General features: G+C 34.9%; 2 protein-coding genes and 2 non-coding genes across 4 annotated transcripts; 2 read left to right on the top strand and 2 right to left on the bottom strand.

Moving 5' to 3' along the window:
* Positions 1–178: 178 nt before the first annotated feature.
* LOC106105116 lies at positions 179–1,192 on the bottom strand. The gene is made up of 2 exons (XM_013285348.1): positions 775–1,192; positions 179–651 (listed from the first exon to the last, which is right to left on the bottom strand). Exons 1-2 carry the CDS (start codon positions 1,117–1,119, stop codon positions 244–246), a joined length of 753 nt encoding a protein of 250 aa, XP_013140802.1. The 5' UTR covers positions 1,120–1,192; the 3' UTR covers positions 179–243.
* Positions 1,193–1,940: 748 nt separating this feature from the next.
* Positions 1,941–2,883, top strand: LOC106105082. Its single transcript, XM_013285308.1, has 4 exons — positions 1,941–2,006; positions 2,114–2,272; positions 2,475–2,627; positions 2,713–2,883. The coding sequence occupies exons 1-4, from the start codon at positions 1,941–1,943 to the stop codon at positions 2,881–2,883; spliced, it is 549 nt and encodes a 182-aa protein (XP_013140762.1).
* Positions 2,884–5,658: 2,775 nt separating this feature from the next.
* On the top strand, positions 5,659–5,742 carry Trnal-uaa. Its single transcript has one exon. It is a non-coding gene; the product is annotated as a tRNA-Leu (tRNA).
* A 10,371-nt stretch (positions 5,743–16,113) lies between these two features.
* Trnal-uaa lies at positions 16,114–16,197 on the bottom strand. The gene has a single exon. It is a non-coding gene; the product is annotated as a tRNA-Leu (tRNA).
* Positions 16,198–16,892: the final 695 nt, after the last annotated feature.

Raw genomic sequence — 16,892 nt, 5'->3', positions numbered from 1 at the left:
AGCCGCAGTTATTACATATCTTTAAAAATTAGGCACATAATTGAAACAAATTCAGTTCATTTTAAATGTTTATTACACAAGTAACTTATCAAATTAATGGGATTGCTTACATGGAAATACAAAAACACAAATACAATACAATATAATTATAACTAAATAGAACAAGTTAAATACCATGAAAAAAATATTAATTTATTATAAACACTTCCTATATTTACAAAACTAAATATTTTAGTAATGTTTTCAACTCTCATTAGAAAGTTCTGAAATTCTAGCTTTACCAACAAGGTTATTAATTTCTAACTGCAGTTGCAAGGCTTTATGCAAATCCATATTTCTGAGTTGTGCAGCTATGTATTTACCATAAATGTCAAACTCATCTTCTAAAGCAACAGATTCTGACATTGAATCTGTTGAATAATCCTGTTCAGAAGATTGGTGTTTTGTTTTCTTCTTTTTGACTTTGTCAAATGATTGAGAGGAATCATCTGCTTCTTTCTTTATATGCAAGGAAGCTCCGGGTTTTGATGTATCACATTCCGTGTCGGTTGGGTTTAGTGGATTTGTGTCAGATTCTTCTGTATTGTCATTTGGGAGATCTCCTTCGACCCATATGTGACAGGATGAGTCAACTTCAGAAGCTTCTTGAGTCTGAAATAGATTTAATAAAACTTTAGTCAGATTGTAGTAGGTTATTGTTTCCACTCTTAAATCTACTGCTTTCAATGAATTTTGGTATACACAAATTGTATTGTGAAATATTTAAGTACTTACAGTATCGTATAAAGTAGAATGTCTGTTTGTAGGAATATTTTTCATATATTGATCCATTTCATGAAACCATATCAAGGATGGCTCATATATGCAGTCTGGAGTCGAAGACTGGATTATCTTGTGCACTTGTTGCATGTATGTAGTTCTTAAGTTTTTTATTTTAATCTTTATTTCAGGAATACTTAAACTTTTCATCGTAGAAAGTTGAAATTCGGACGCAATGTCCGCGTAGGCTTTCTCTCTTTGGTATTTTACCTTGTAATCTGGATGTGATGGATTCCATAAACATTCGTGTTTTAAATATATCTTTACGAATTCCAATGTAACGGTTTCGTTCCATCGCATATTAAAATATTTAATTTTATTAAAATAAAACAAAACAGTTTATACTTTGCATTTATTACTTTGTTTTGACATTTGACAGCCTTTGATGGGCTTTGACGTAAGATTACACTTTGACAACTGACACTTCTTTTTTTCTAAAACAGACGGTGACAATTTCTTCCTAAAGGTCGAAATTTCACAATTTAATGACCTGCCGATGTGATACGTTGCCTCATTTAGTGGCAAAAACATATATTAATTTTTCTAAATACATGTAAGAACACAAGAAAAAGCGGATTCACACATGTTTTCCTACCAGTCCAAGCTTAACCGAATCTTTAGCTTTCATCGACAAAGTCTATTATAACTTTTGCCCGCGACTCCGTCCGCGCGTAACTAAAAAAAAGTTGTGTTCTACATCTGTGCTTCATCGAGATTCGTTAAGCTATTTTGAAGTTACGTAAGAACAAAATTCTATTCATTTAAATTTTGGATATGTCGGGAAGTTAATTTCTCATAGTTTAGTTTTATCAAACACAACACTATATATTACAATTAATAAACCTGTGATCAACTGCGATCCCATAATATTTAATGAATGTTGTGTACTTCGTATGTCAAGGTTATTATTTGTGATTTGGGTAATTTACTTTTTATAGAATAAATTACCGACAGATTTCAAATCTGTATAAATGATCAAATCGAAATAATTTAAACATTTCATTACATTTCTGCTATTACAAGTCGCTATGCGGAGCCGAAAAGTGTCCAAGTTATGGAGACTTTACTTTTTCGTAATATTTTTCACTTTCTGTAGAATGGAAAAAGTAAGTTTTATAAAAATGGCTTTAGCGGGATCTGTTCTAGGCAAAACGGACAGGGCAGACAGACGGACGGAAAACAAGAAAGTTATATAGTGAATACTTAAATTTGGTTTAACGTGGAGGACTCTGCTAGGAAATTCCTAAATTAATAGCGGCGTTTATGGTTGACACTATAAAATGTTTCATTTCAGATCAAGTATATAAGCTTGGAGCGTCCTGTAGTTTTGTATTATAACAAGAAGTTCGTATCATTTTTTAACACTACAGCCCGTCGCTACAGCCGTGATGACCCTAAGTATTACATCAGCGGCCATGGAGACTGCATGGTACCTTTGGATAATAGAATTTTGGTAAATTTAATCTTTAGCTATAGATTTATTTCTTCTGTATTTTTTTAAACTCTCGTGATCTCGTGTTTATGATTGTGTTAGATCTGGTAAGCGTAATTTCTTCGTGGGCATAAAGATAGATTTTTGATTTATGTGATTTGAATTTCTTCAATATTCTTATCTTTATTACTTTTTGCATTACTGACGTATGCTCCGTTGCAAGGTGGATATTGTCTTCTACAAATCTTCGGGCAATACTTACAAGCGGACATTCTTCGAGTTGCACTACAAGCTTTGCGACTTGCTGAACAAGGACACCTTCCTCGGCAGCTCCATTAAGAAAGGAACCTTTAAGGGGCCTTGTCCTTTTCCTGCTGTATGTTTCGGATTCACTTTTTTCACAATCATTTCATCATTTCTATCATATTTCTGCATTTATATTTGCAATCTTGATATTGTAGGGTACATACCACGTGGAGAATGTTACGATACCCATAGAAAATGTGCCCGTCTCCCTACCGCTGAAGAAAGGCAGGATCTGCGTGAATACCACTTATGTAACCGGAGAAAGCATGGGCAGTGGTTACATTGACATAGAAATCAAAGAAAAGCACGTGCAAGGAAGAAAGTAAATAGAAATGCAAGGACAATGTCAAGATTTTGTGTTATTTTTAGGAATGATATAAATAAAAAATCACATATAAATGGTGTGTCGAGTTTTATTTCTCATCCTTTTTTATCTAAATAAGATAGATTAGTTTGATAATTTATTTGACAATCTAGCAGGGGTGGGTTGTGTAAAATCAGACATGCCTGATTTTCTACAAACTCAATAGATTGAAGAATCTATCGAAAAAATTTCGATTTTTATTCTTATCAACAGCGGTTCCAGGGTCGTGGGAGCCGAGCCCGACCCACCCCTTAGCTGGTTGGTCAAAAGCTTGGCAAAATTTATTTACATATTTTGTTAAGCTCTTGACTTGACCACGACTATATGATCCCCCCCAGCGCTAAAGCTGGATCCGCTCTTATTTAGACAAACTATCTTACTAATATTATAAATGCGAAAGTTTCGATGGATGAACGGATGTTTGTTAGATTTTGTAACCTAAACGGCTGAACGGATCTTGATGAAATTTCGCGCAGATGGAGCATAGTCTGGAAAAACAAATAGGCTACTCACTTTTGTTTCTTTTTAATTCCACGCGGACGGAGTCGCAGGCGAAATTCAAACAATTTAAAACTGTAATTCCTAAAGATACTTTTGAGAATCAAACAAAGTAGAATGCGTTTCGGCTAAGTTCAATAGCAAACGCTTGCAGTTTGACGTTGTCTCACACCAGTATGTACAGTCGCCTTGTTTTGCTGTATTCCATTTACAAAAATGTCTTGGAACATAATTTCATTTATTTTTTAAAATACGGATGGATAGAATGCGCTCCAGTGATTGTTGCGTTTACGGTGGTACTACGTGAAAAAAAGACAGTAGCCTTTTTTGCATTGCCTCAGTGACGTCATAGTTGTATTAACGTATGCTCTGTTGCAAGGTCAACATCTATTTCTACAATCACTGGGGCAACACGTACAAGTAAACATTCTTCGAGCTAAACTACAGGCTGTGCGATTTGCTCAACAAAGACAAATTCCTCGGCAGCTTCCTGAAGAGAGGCACCTTTTATGGGGTCTTGTCCTTTTCCCGCTGTATGTATGTTGCAAATTTTAGTTTTGACTTTATTTAGACTTAAGGGCACTCTTATCTGCAGGTATATGCGGAATTACTCTAAATGTGACACTGCCTTAATGTTTCAGGGCGAATTCTATGTGGAGAACTGCAGCATTCGCGTTGAGGATATTCCAGCTTTGTTTGGGCCGCGGTTACTTTGAAATTGAGATCAAAGAAATGCATGCAGGAAAATAAAGGATATCAACATTTTATTTCTAACATCAAAACTTATTTATACGCATAAATATAAATACCTGAAATAATCAATCGGATTACTTACAAGGTGCTAAGTATTATTTGTGAAACTGGTACACCGCAAACGAAGGCGACTGTACACAATGCAACGATGTCCTACGATCTAAGATAACATAAGTTAAAACCTCAAATATGACAACTTACGGGACTTCCCACATAGTTAAAGTATCGTATTGTACAGAAATTACATTTCGATGTAATAATAGATATAAAATTTTGTATTAAAAGGTACATCGCGCAGAAAGTCGACCATCAAACAGTTGTATTGTGTTGACCGGATAACAATAAATCTCATCACGGACGTATAAAATTGAATCCTGCACAGGAAACGTCTAGTCTAGATAAAATATCGTTCTAATAACTGCAAAAATACATCTTAGTTTTGTTTTTAATAACAGAGGGCGCTTTGTAATTCTTTGCTGTAAGCCGAAATAAGACATAAAAATTATCAGTTTTGTAATAGCTTGCTATTTTTATAACCTTTATTATTGTTTTTGTTTTATTAATAGTAATAGATTGATCTACACAGTGCACTGTTCGTTGTGTAGGCGACTGGCGATAGGCGACAGGCGACAGGCGATAGGCGACAGGTGACAGGCGATAGGTGACAAGTCAGTAAACAATGTAGAGCACACCTGTCGCCCCGTCAGTTACGCATCGTTTGTTTTTTAACGTGTCATTCGATTATGTTACATAAATACCAACTCTGTTTACATTGATGAAAAAAAAAACAGAAAGCGGGTGATATTGTTTAAAAAAGGGAAAAAAACCGAATTCCTATATCGAAATCTAATTTTCTATTCATAAAATAAACAAACGTTTGGATATAGTTATTTTTTATTTCGTTATGTATTTTTAATTAATCTTTTACCGTATATTTGTCTTTAGCAATTCCTCGTGAATTCTGAACAACTTTGATGTAAAGCAAAAATGTCAAGTTTTTAGCAAATATTCGCCTCTTCTCGTGTTAGGAGTCATTGAAAGTCTTAATAACGTCGGAGATTCGCCTTGAAATTACTCAAAAGCTCTTCGTCTCCGGAAACAGATGGAATTTGGATAATTTGGATATACCAGGACAGGGGAAGGCGCGAGGGGAGGGGAGGCACTACGCTCCGTAGTGACATGTATTAAATTCCATTTATAGTCAGCATTTCGCCTTCAATTCACAAGTCTTGTCTTGAAAGTGACACAAGCTAAATCCTTTATTTTATTGTAATGCTTTTGAGTTTTGTTCAATATTTTTGTTTAAGCATAATAAGTGTAGCGGGTGCTTTTAGTTGGGCCAATCTAACTCATAGAATTAATCGAAACATGGGAAAAAATCCCATTGGACCGATAGATAGGTAGGCAGAGCGGCCTAATGTGAAACACACCGGGTAAATCATATTTCATTATTAATGTGATAGCAATATAAAGGTCTGGGTATCAAGTCAGGTTGGCCGAGTGGTCTAAGGCGCCAGATTTAAGCTCTGGTTCCCAGATGGGAGCGTGGGTTCGAACCCCACACCTGACAAATATGGTTTCTTATGTTGAAATACTTTTATTTCTTAAATATACCTAAATAAGAAAAGGAATAGTGATTTACTAATAATGTGTATATCAAAATATCAACACACCTTTGGCATAGTAGGCCTATTGCTATATAGGCCTGTAAAAAAAATATCTACCCCTAAACGTTTTTATTTTCTTTATTGTTCAAAATTCTGCAAACTCAATTCAACTATACACTGGTGCATTGAGTTGATATGCGAATGACGAATAATTGTGCCAGAAATTCGCAGCCGAGTTGTGTCCATTAGTGTATTGCCGGTGCGAGCCAAACCGACCGATAGTTATATGCATTCCAACTGCTCCAATTACAGATTTTATATGGATAGTTAGTTAAATTGAGTTAGTCCATCTATTCCTCCTGAACTGACTACATCTATATTTTATAGTGAAGTAGAAAAAAACGGCTGTAAGCAATACGAGCAAAGACAATAGGGAAATAGAAGAATTAGTACAAATGTAGCTAGAAATTAACTTAAATAGCCTAGAAAACGTTCTAAAAACAATTATGAATACACCAAATTGTAAATTGTCATAACAATCCAACGTGTAAAATATGTGATGGAAATATCAGCTTGTTACCTTAACTGACAGTGATGTTAGAGCCCGCTTTAACATCTTCGCACGAATAGGCCGGCTCGCCCGGTGCAATACCACAACCACACAGAAAACAGAAGTTAAGTGGAAGCAATTTCGCGTTTCGCCTGATGAGTGTGGTGCCGGACGCCCAATTTTAGTCCCTTCCCCATTCCACCTTTTTCTATTAAGAAAATAATTAGATGGGAAAGTGGATTTGATGGTGGAGGAGACGCATAGGAAGGGAGGAAGGGTAGCTTCGCCAATTTGACGGATTTTGGTGGCCGCTTGCCTCGTTTGCCACCTTTTTGTATGAAAAATGTCATTTTTAAGCTATCTGAGGGTCTATCGGCTAGTGGTGGGTGAGACCCTTAGCCTTCCAGTATTGTGTTATCCTTGACAACCTTTTATAATTAAGCTGTTGTTTTCTGAAGTTTCTTGTGTGTGTGCATTTAATCATTTTAACAACGTTGTGTTACATATTTAGCCGACATGTTTTAACGTCTAGGTTACAAAGTGATCTAGCCTACTTAGGCGCTATGTGCGCCTTTCATCTGTATGTTCTTCTGCTTCTTTGTTTTTCATCGTCTACAGTTTTCTTTTCCATGTCGATGGAAATAAATAAAACTTTGCTTGGCATTTTATTTGAATAGTTTAGAAAAACGATTATCGTCTCAATTGTCCAATTATATGTACCGTCAGCAAACACAAGAGATGTAATAACCCATTTGTTGCTAAATTTGAAATTGGCGGCAAAAGAAAATCTATACGATATTCTGTTAGAATTTTTTCTCCTAAATATTAATTAATTTCTTTTAGTGCTTTGCTTTTATTTTTCTTGTTCTTTCCGCATTTTACAAGAGTCGTTATGAAGTTGGATCGCTGTAATCGGCTTTGCGCGGCTTATGTCCGTTCATCTCGCAGCAGCACAGGGCATTAACTTGCCTGTTATGAAGCTGCAAGCTAGGTATTAAGCGTGTTATAAAATATCGCTTTGTACCAGTATCTTTAATATAAATGACGAATTTAATTTCTTTATCTTCAACTAGTCTATTATTCTAATCGTATGTAAAATTTGCTTATTTAGTTTAGTTTGGATGCCCATAATTACCGTGTAGCTACATATAAGTTAAGAATAGTGACGTAAGATCAATATTAGATCAAAGATTAAGTAAACAACAGAGACATTTGCGACAGACAATCTGTGCTTGCCAAGAACGGAGATAACACGCTGTTTGTTGAGCGGCGAGCCTCGAGCGTGATCGCAGAGATAGACCACGCAGCCTGTCTGTGGCTTTATTAACTGCGGTGGACTCATAGAATAAGGAATGTATAGAGTGGACACTTGGTAAAAACGTTTTTAAGTTAATGGTCTTACTATAATAAAGTTCTTGTTATTATATTAGCGTCATTACAATGTAAAATCATTATGTACCGAAGTATTGCAACTACGTTTTTTCCGAATTCAAAAGGAGAATCTCATTAAAGAGAGAAACGAGCAATCGCTTGTACAGATATTAAGTGGTTGAAACTCATTACATCAGTAGCAACGGAAATGTAGGATTTTTAAGAACTGCAAAAGTCAATTTTGTTTGAAAAACATTCACAGCGGACTGAAGGATGTTTCTGATATAAATAGGAGGTTAAATCGTGAAATACGGACAGTTGAAAGGATTAGAATTTTTCGATCAAGTTGAGTGTACTGACGGATTCTTTTGTTTTTTAATCTTATATTTGTTAGGACTCCAAGTATCTTGAATAATTGTTACGTTTGGTAGTCATTTATCCAAATCTCGACGAAAAGCAATTTTTAACTATTACCTTTTCTATGTGTTGTTTTGTATTCTTGTCGAACTAACCTATTGACATAAACTGTTACATAAATTTTTACTAAACATAGGTCACTAAATACTCACAGTTATGCCATTTTCAAGTCTTTTATGCTTTACATGCAGCCCGGTGACCGTAAGCTGGCAACATCAGCGACATCAAGCGGCACGGCTCGTCGACTTCGAATAGCAAGCGTTCGTTGTGCATCCGTTTTTCTGGAACGTTCTACATTTCGAATCTACTTCTAAATGTACTAAAGATTGTTCTCGAAACAAGTTCAAAGGTAGAATTGTTGAATACAAAAAGAATAACGATTTATGTAAGAAAATAATTATAAAAAATTGCTTTTCTAGTAGTACTTTGTTGAATATAGACAGGATTGTTAACGTTTAGACTTTGTCTTATCTTTGTAAGTTTTAATATAGACATAAATGAAAAGTAACAAAGTATTAGGTCCCCTTAGTTGGCCACTCTTATATCGTAGCTGTGTAGAGGCCGGTAAATTCCACAGTGGACAGGTTTAATTGGGTTCCGCGCCCTGGGGGACACTTGTCCTCGGGAATTGCTCTCCGCTTAAAATATTGCCTCAATAGTCTTCTCGTCTTGTGAAGAGCTCGAAGGTTAAGAAAGCTGTGTTTTAACGAACCACGCTGTATGACATTTTTTATTAATCAAGCTATTTTTAGTATTGCACATATCGAGCTACTTTTTTGACTGACTTTCCAAAAGATGGAGGTACTCAATTCATCTGTATGTTTTTTTACTACGAATTTAATTTAAATCTATCGTTTATAAAAGTATAAACTAACTTTTGATATCAATTAAGAATTTTTAGTCGTGAACATTTATAGCCGGTTTCCCAGCTACATTTAACCATTAGTTAATGATTTTGGTTCAATAACTTCATGAAGTATGTTTCTGATCTTAACTAGAGTTTTCGTCTGTTAAAAGTCAACCTAAGATTAATGAATCATTAGGTAATGATGGAGTAAATAAACACTTCAGCAACCCAGCATTAGTAACCATTTTACAGTTTGCAGTCAGTTTTCAGTTTTTTTTTAATTAACATAATCCTTTTCCTATAATTGCTTGCAGTCTTATGCATGTTGTGAGAAACTTATCACCCCATAAGGTTACTTTGAGAGCGTATTTTTATTGTGTACGACAGCGAGTTTATGTAACAACAACCTTGTTAAATGAATGTTGCCGTTACACTGAATAAAACATAACGCACGCGTAACAAACAGTTAAAGTTAACGAGCTGTTATAATGAAGATTTAACCGGTCGTTAGGGGACGCCTTTAGTTTTTATTGTTTATACCTCGCATTGTCTATTCGTGTTTACATTTTGTAACTTGAAAATAGAATCATAGATATTTTTCTGTAATTCAGCAATAAAATAGATCATAGACAGGTTGCCTGATGAACTGATTAATTCACTGGAGTTGAAGGTTAGTAAAAAAATGTTTCTTTTTTCATAACATAAGGTGGCAAACGAGCAAGTGGCCACCTGAATCCGCTAAAATGGCGAAGCGACCGCTGCCCATAGACAATCGCAATTGCAGATGCGTTGCCTACCCTTAATTGACGGAGGAGGAGACGCACATAAAGAGGATATTGCCCCTTCCTATGCATCTCCTCCACCGTCAAATCTACTTCCCACCCTGTCCTTATAAGAAAAGGGCGGTAAAGAGAAAGGGACTTAATTAGGCCTCTACTAGTGTTGGAAGAAAACTGAACCAGAAATTTGCCCTTTAATGACACCCATGAATGCCTATGAATAGATTTTGATAGTACACTTGTCTATCTAGCTTATGTCATGCAAAAGGAGCGAATGATTCGTCATATGTCAGCTAATTGAAAAGTCCAGCTAATTGCGCGGTCGGGTTCGATTCTGTGGTGAGCCAGCTCGCGCAATGGACCATGTAATTGTTCTTTGCGGCCAGACTACTGTATGTTTGGTACACTTCCATAAATATACTCGCCTTGATATACTAGTACCATATTTTATACACGTAAAGTGTAGGTTTTTATGACGTTCCTAATACTTGGCCCTTTAGAAGTAAGGTTATTCAGAGAAATTAATGAAGATACTGCAGTCAGGATCGGCGGCCCGCAGTGAGTCGGTGTCGCGGCGACATCAAAGCACCCGCTAAACCGCTAAGCAGATTAAGGCGACCGCTTAGCGATTTACTTATAACCCTGAATTTTGTACTCAGCGATTTCTTGCTTACACAAATTTAATTACTACCCTTTTTGTTGTTTATCGACCTTAACTATTATGAAATTAATTTTGCTTATTTATGCTTTTTAGAATACCTTGGCTCAAAAACCTACGGTTTGCAAAGAGTCGGCAGAAAAGCTGCCGTCTCAAGAGTGCAAGTTAACCTAATGGTCGCTGAACTTCCAAAGAGGATACCACTTTATGAAGACGATTATATGTGCTGATAAACTCAGAGTGTTTTAATAAGCGCTTCAGCAGTTCTTTAGTGTCAATTTGTTTATTTTAAATTATGTGATAGAGTAATGATGTTATAAACACATTTAATATGTATTTTAAAATTTATGCCAAAAGACAGTTTTCCTCTGTTAACTTAATAGTTGTTTCGACTTCCCTGATTGGTAGTGTGTCACTTTAGTCGATAAATAAGATTTATCAATTTGTGTCGACGTCGCCTTAACTAAAGTTTGTCGCCTCGAAAACTTTGCGTCCCTTTTTTTATAAATAAAACTAGAGGTCCATTAATCAATGGCATGTAGGGCAGTGATAAATTCTGGTTGATTTTTTTATTTAGTTTTGTAAATGGATTTTTCACTAAATCTTGCAATTCACGGTATTTCTTGAATTGTTTAACAAGACACTTAAATCTATGCCATAATTACGTTTCAAAAAGTGGCAAAAATTTATGTTTCTTGCGTCATTTTCCTTGATAATATTTGTCGGCTATAACTGTAAAATAAAACGTATTTGGTAGGGCGCGGCTGGAAAATGTGATTGCATCCGCTTGCTAAAGACTGGACATTTTCTAAATTTAACGAGATTACTTTCTAGAATCGTCGAAACCTTTCCTTTTAAGGATAAAAGCCTGTAGATTTAATTTATCAAATCTATACATGTAATAAAATTGGAGTGTCTGTTTGTAAATTCAAAAGACAAATTCTAGATTTTGGAAAGGTGATGTTATTGCGTTGCTGATAACGACAATCGTATTTTAAAAATTTTGTCTGTCTGTCTGTTTATCCGCAAGACGGGCATATTAAAGGCCATTTTTTGTATCTTAATATTGCGTGGACGAAGTCGCCGTCAATAGCTAGTGTTTCAATAATTACAGAATAAAGCATAACTTGTAACAAAATAAATTTATGCTTAAACTTTCTTAGATCTTTTCACAAACCGTTTAAAAGTCTTGTTAGTTTATAAAAGTTTTATGAAATACTGAATTAAGGGAAGATTAACTTAAAACCTTAGAAGAGAAATATTTAACTTTCAATCTAGTCTTGTTACTGTGTTGTTCTAATCTTGTTGATAAAAAGTTAATAGTTTAATATTCAAAGTATTCGAGTGCGTCGGTACGGTTAGCAAAACATTTAATATTCCCGCCATAACTCAGCCGCCATTAATCAACGTGATGTAGTGTCGTGATAAATTAATGTTATTGGGCGTAAGTTGTAGGCGTTGACGTCGACGACAAAACAAACTTTGTCTTACTTGTATCTAAAGTCACTAAAATACAGACAGACAAAGTTATGATTTACAAGTATATACATAACGACTAATAATCTAGTAAAGGACACATTACTCTTCCTGTTGGACTGAAGTCATTGCACGGCAGGACGTCATTGGATACGAAAGGTGGATCGAATTCTGTTGAGGGTATTGGGGAATGCCATATCCAGTAGACAGATAAAGGTCGATGAAGTAACGTGTGTGTGAAGAAAAGGAGATGTGCTAGGATAAGTACTGTCTTCGGAGATTAACCTTATCTGCTAGCTTCTTTAATTTTAGTTTTCATAAAATGTTTTATCAAGAAAATGTCTCAGCTCGTTTATATTAAATAAAGGACACATCAGTTTGGTCACAAAGTTATTTTTTATCACGAGCGCAACGCGCCCGGAAGACATTTTGCCCGCCTAATGCGTCGGGCGCGTGTTCCATGCCGCACCTTCTGTTTAGTATTATATTTTTTGTGTTCATACAAGATGTATCGTCAAGATAAAGCGATATTAATATCAATTTTATACGCCAGTTGTACATTTATCCCTTAAACGAAACAACGCGTTAATTCAATCAATTAAAAATTAATTAAAGTTCCGATAAATCGATTACAAATGCCATGAACATCCAATGTTTGAAGATTATTTTAGAGAGATGTTTTAGGACTACAGAGACATAAACTAGCGATCCGCCCCAGCTTTGTCTGGGTGGTAAAGAGTATACGCATACATACTCTTCCTGTTGGTGTCCCACTGATGTTACTTATTGTAAATATTAGTTTAGCTTACTAAGGACGTAACATTCGAAATCGGTTTAGTAGTTTTCAGAGCCTATTCAGTAGAAAAATAAAATCTTTCCTTCATACATTATTACTCTAGAAGTACTCTTTATATCTACTTATACTTATTTAAGTTATATTACTTTATGTACTTATTTAATATGTTTTCCTTGTGGTCAATGTCTCTCGTCTGGAGTAAAGTGTAGCTTGTCATTTGTTTTCGCGATCCTCCGAGCCCTCACACGACCCTCGCGGTCAGAATTAAGCTGCGATTAGTTAACATAAGCAAAACCGTCAGCTTAATTTTCAACTTAAAACGTCCGATGTATTTCGAATGGCGTTACTTCGAAATACGTGTAATTTATTGCAGTTTTAATTCGTAACAAAACATTTTAAATCATTCTTTTAGCTTATTTAAGAAAGTGGCACAATTATAATAACTGTACTGAAAGTAGAAATTGTTTAAATGTAACTTAGATTTGCTTTACAAGTAATATTTGAAGATTTAATTAAAGTAAAGTTGGAACAGGTAAAGTCCGAAGCGTCGGGATTGCAATGCTAAGTTATCGAGCAACAAACAGCTCTTCGCAGTCAGCTTAGTATCGTTAAAGGCTAAACTTACTTTAACTTAGACGCAACTTGACTTGCCAATTGTACTTTTGAATTCTCAAGTCGTTTCTTTTGAAACTTTTAAACAAGCTATTTAACACTGGTAAAGTTTTTGATAGTCGAGTGAAGATGCATTTAAAAGTGTTTTAAGGTTTAAATATTCACTAGAAAACTATGAAATAAAAATATTATTTCCTTCTTGAGATTTATCTAGCACGTTTCTTAATTTAACACGCTCAATGCTTAACAGGCCGATATCGGCCTGACGCGGTACTTAAGCTGGTGCGGTCGAAGGAAACTATGACTAGTGCGAAATTATTATCTCAGGTGTTTATTATATAAAATGTATACATTATTTTTCTACAAAGTTATAGCAATTAAATTTCTCGTAGTGCTGGTGGGTCTAGAAAGACCTGCCACGAACTGGTGGAAATACAATAGGGGGCGCATTTTGAAAAAGAAAAATGATTTTACTTGCCGCAGTAAAGGTGTTAAGTAAAATATTTTAATATTATTTTATCCTCTTGAAACATACAGAATTAATTACCTCCATTTTTTGGGAAGTCGGTTATAAAAAGAGTAATAGTGAAAGGGCAAATAGAATGAAGATGACCCGTAGCTGGAGTGAGCAAATATCAGTTGAAAATCTTCCGCCCACATCACATTGATTAATAGATCCCTTTTTTGTTTATAAAAAGAGGTCGAAGTTTGCGACCGCGGAGTTAACTTACTATCCTCTTTGTTGTTTGATCAGAAATTGATTTAGGAGTTAAAACATTTGTAATTCCGGTAAACAATATCGTGAGACTAGATGCAAACTGCGAGCTAAGAAAATAAGTTTATTCTTACTTTGTCATATTTAAATACTACTAGTGCGTTGGCGCAGCGACCTAAAGTCTTGGCCTCCGACGCGAGAGAGCGCCAGCGAAATAAACAGCCATCTTTAAATAATTTAGTGTATGTTGCGTATTGAAACGATTTGATAACTTCTAAATTAATAAATATAGCTATTTATTAATTTAAGTACTGACTTCACAAACCAACATCACCATAGCAACCTATTCTATATAACAATCAAAGAGTATCAAAAATCATAAAATCTGTCATAAATTAAAAAGCTTATTATCAAATTCTACGTAACAGTAAATTATAACAAATCTGTGTACTATGTTTTAAATCAAAAGCGTAAATAGAAGCATATATAAGATACAGTCTTATTGAGAGCGGGCGTACACCTTTGACTAAATTATCGTACAACTGTTGTGAAATTGTAGATTATTTCGCAGCCAATTCAACTGTTTAGTTGCACAACTAAAGATCGAGTAGTGTGCGCACATTCATATAAGCTCATAGGAATCGCACGACTAAACAGTTGTGCGATAGTTTAGTCAAAGGTGTGCACGCTAAGTCCATGTGTGATCGACTGTAGACAGACGGAAGCATTGCGTACTCCATTCCGATTGGAAACGTAATCTGCAAATCTAATTCCAATGATGTATGTTGTTTGTATGTCACATCACTAACTTGTCAGCGTTAATTAAAGATACAAACAAGGGAACAATTAAGTAAAACTCAACTCAATTGTCAACATTTTAGAGTTGATGTTAGGCTTAACTAACTAATACATGACAACATGGTTGAACGGAATTTAACATATATTATTTGCTAGCTCTCACTCGAAACTCTGTCCGCGTGGAATATAAAAAAACAAAAGTGATTACCCTATGTGTTCTTCCAGACTATCGTCTATCTATATGTCAATTTTTATCGAGATCCGTTCAGGCGTTTAGGCTACAAACTCTAACAAACATCCATCCACATATTTACTATTACATTTATAATACTAGTAAGCAATCAAATTATGTTAATAATATAGTGAAAACAGACTAATTCAAAATATACTTCATTTCTTTATATTGCAGCGAGTTGAAGATATTAAAAACTTGAAATGACAAGTTTTGAGTAAACCTACGTGATATTGCAATAAAGTTTGCATGTACTGGGCTACGACAAACATCTTGAACAAACTTGTGCTTCAAAATATTACTCTGAAGCAGTACAAGTATCGCATTTGACTACACTTGCGTATTTCATTATAATAAGCCGGTACAGGTTGAGTTGGTTGTTCAAGACATGAACTTATTTGATATAATGAAATTACGCAAGCGGATAGTTCTTGCGTAATATTTCATAATATAAAATGAACATAAAGTTATATTGTCTTCAAAAGTATTAGTAGACATTTAATATGAACCTTTAGTCTAGGCTAAACTAAGTACTAAGCACAGATACAATACTATACTAGTACTTAATAGTCCGAACATAACCATACGGTATAGTACTATGCAAACTTACAGGCGGCATTGAACATTGCAACGAACCTAACAAACTTTTAAATACAGACGGCAGATCTCTAAGCACACTTTCTGTTGGCTCACCTGCGCAGCTACAAACGGTTGTAACGTTTGCATATTATATATTACACAAGTCTTGAACATTACCATAAGGTAAATAGCAGCAATTCAGTGTAGACGCTCGCTTGACTGCACAATAGAGCACATTATGACGTCACAGCACTGACCAAAGCCCGTGCACAATGAATGTAATTCAAGAGATTGTAATCTGATAAATTATAATTGCATACATTTCCGACGTTCCTATGCTTAATTTTATAACTTAAATTATTGCAATTTAGATTTATCATTTTCATGATAAATATTTACCTAAAATTTCTTTTAAATTATTGAATGAAAAATGTAAATAAAAAAAAATTCCACTACCTCTTATTTCTTAAAGGAGTATAAAAAAAAACGAATTAAAAAAGTATCTGTCAGGTGTGGGGTTCGAACCCACGCTCCCAACCGGGAACCAGAGCTTAAATCTGGCGCCTTAGACCACTCGGCCAACCTGACTTGCGTAACCGACATGAAAATTATAATTAAGTTGTACATAGGTGTTTTATGTAAAACTTATTCTATGACCAAACTAATCTCATATATTATACGACGCTACATATTTAAATGTCTCTATGAAAAAGAATTTGACAGTTTTACCGATCCTTTTTAATTTAAATAGCATATATCAGTCATAGTAAAAAGCAACAAAAATAAACCTTTTTATGTACAAAAATTCAATAGAAGTTGTATTACAAAATGTCAATCATTGGCGTGTCACGCGAGCACAACACGATGCAAACACGCCGAGTGCAAACGAGTGCAATCAATCAATATGTATTGACGCTCCCTTCCCCCCTGTGCAACGCGCCACCCTGTGCCGTTTTCATTAACTAAAATGTTCAAAGTAATACGCGTTGCAGTAATTAATTTAATTTTAATATACAAATTATTTGAAATTGATAGGCCTGGTGCAAATATTAATTTCATTCGTCACGTGCAAAAACCCAAATAGATGTGCTAATTTGCAAATTGTTCTTGTTTATTAGAAATAAAAAGTTTTAAACGTAATTATACTAAAGTTTACCTATATAATGTTATAGTAATTTCTAATAAGGCTTTCTAAACAGTTTAGTATACTGCTGTGAGTTTGAAATTAAAATGTACGTGTACTTTAGTTCCCTGAGAGGAAAACCCTCGCGCCGCCTCGCCGG

This window comes from Papilio polytes, unplaced genomic scaffold (genome assembly GCF_000836215.1).
Source record: "Papilio polytes unplaced genomic scaffold, Ppol_1.0 DF823177.1, whole genome shotgun sequence".
NCBI lineage: Eukaryota > Metazoa > Arthropoda > Insecta > Lepidoptera > Papilionidae > Papilio > Papilio polytes.
Note: the sequence above shows the minus strand (reverse complement) of the source record. Positions and strands in the feature narration are given on the sequence as shown.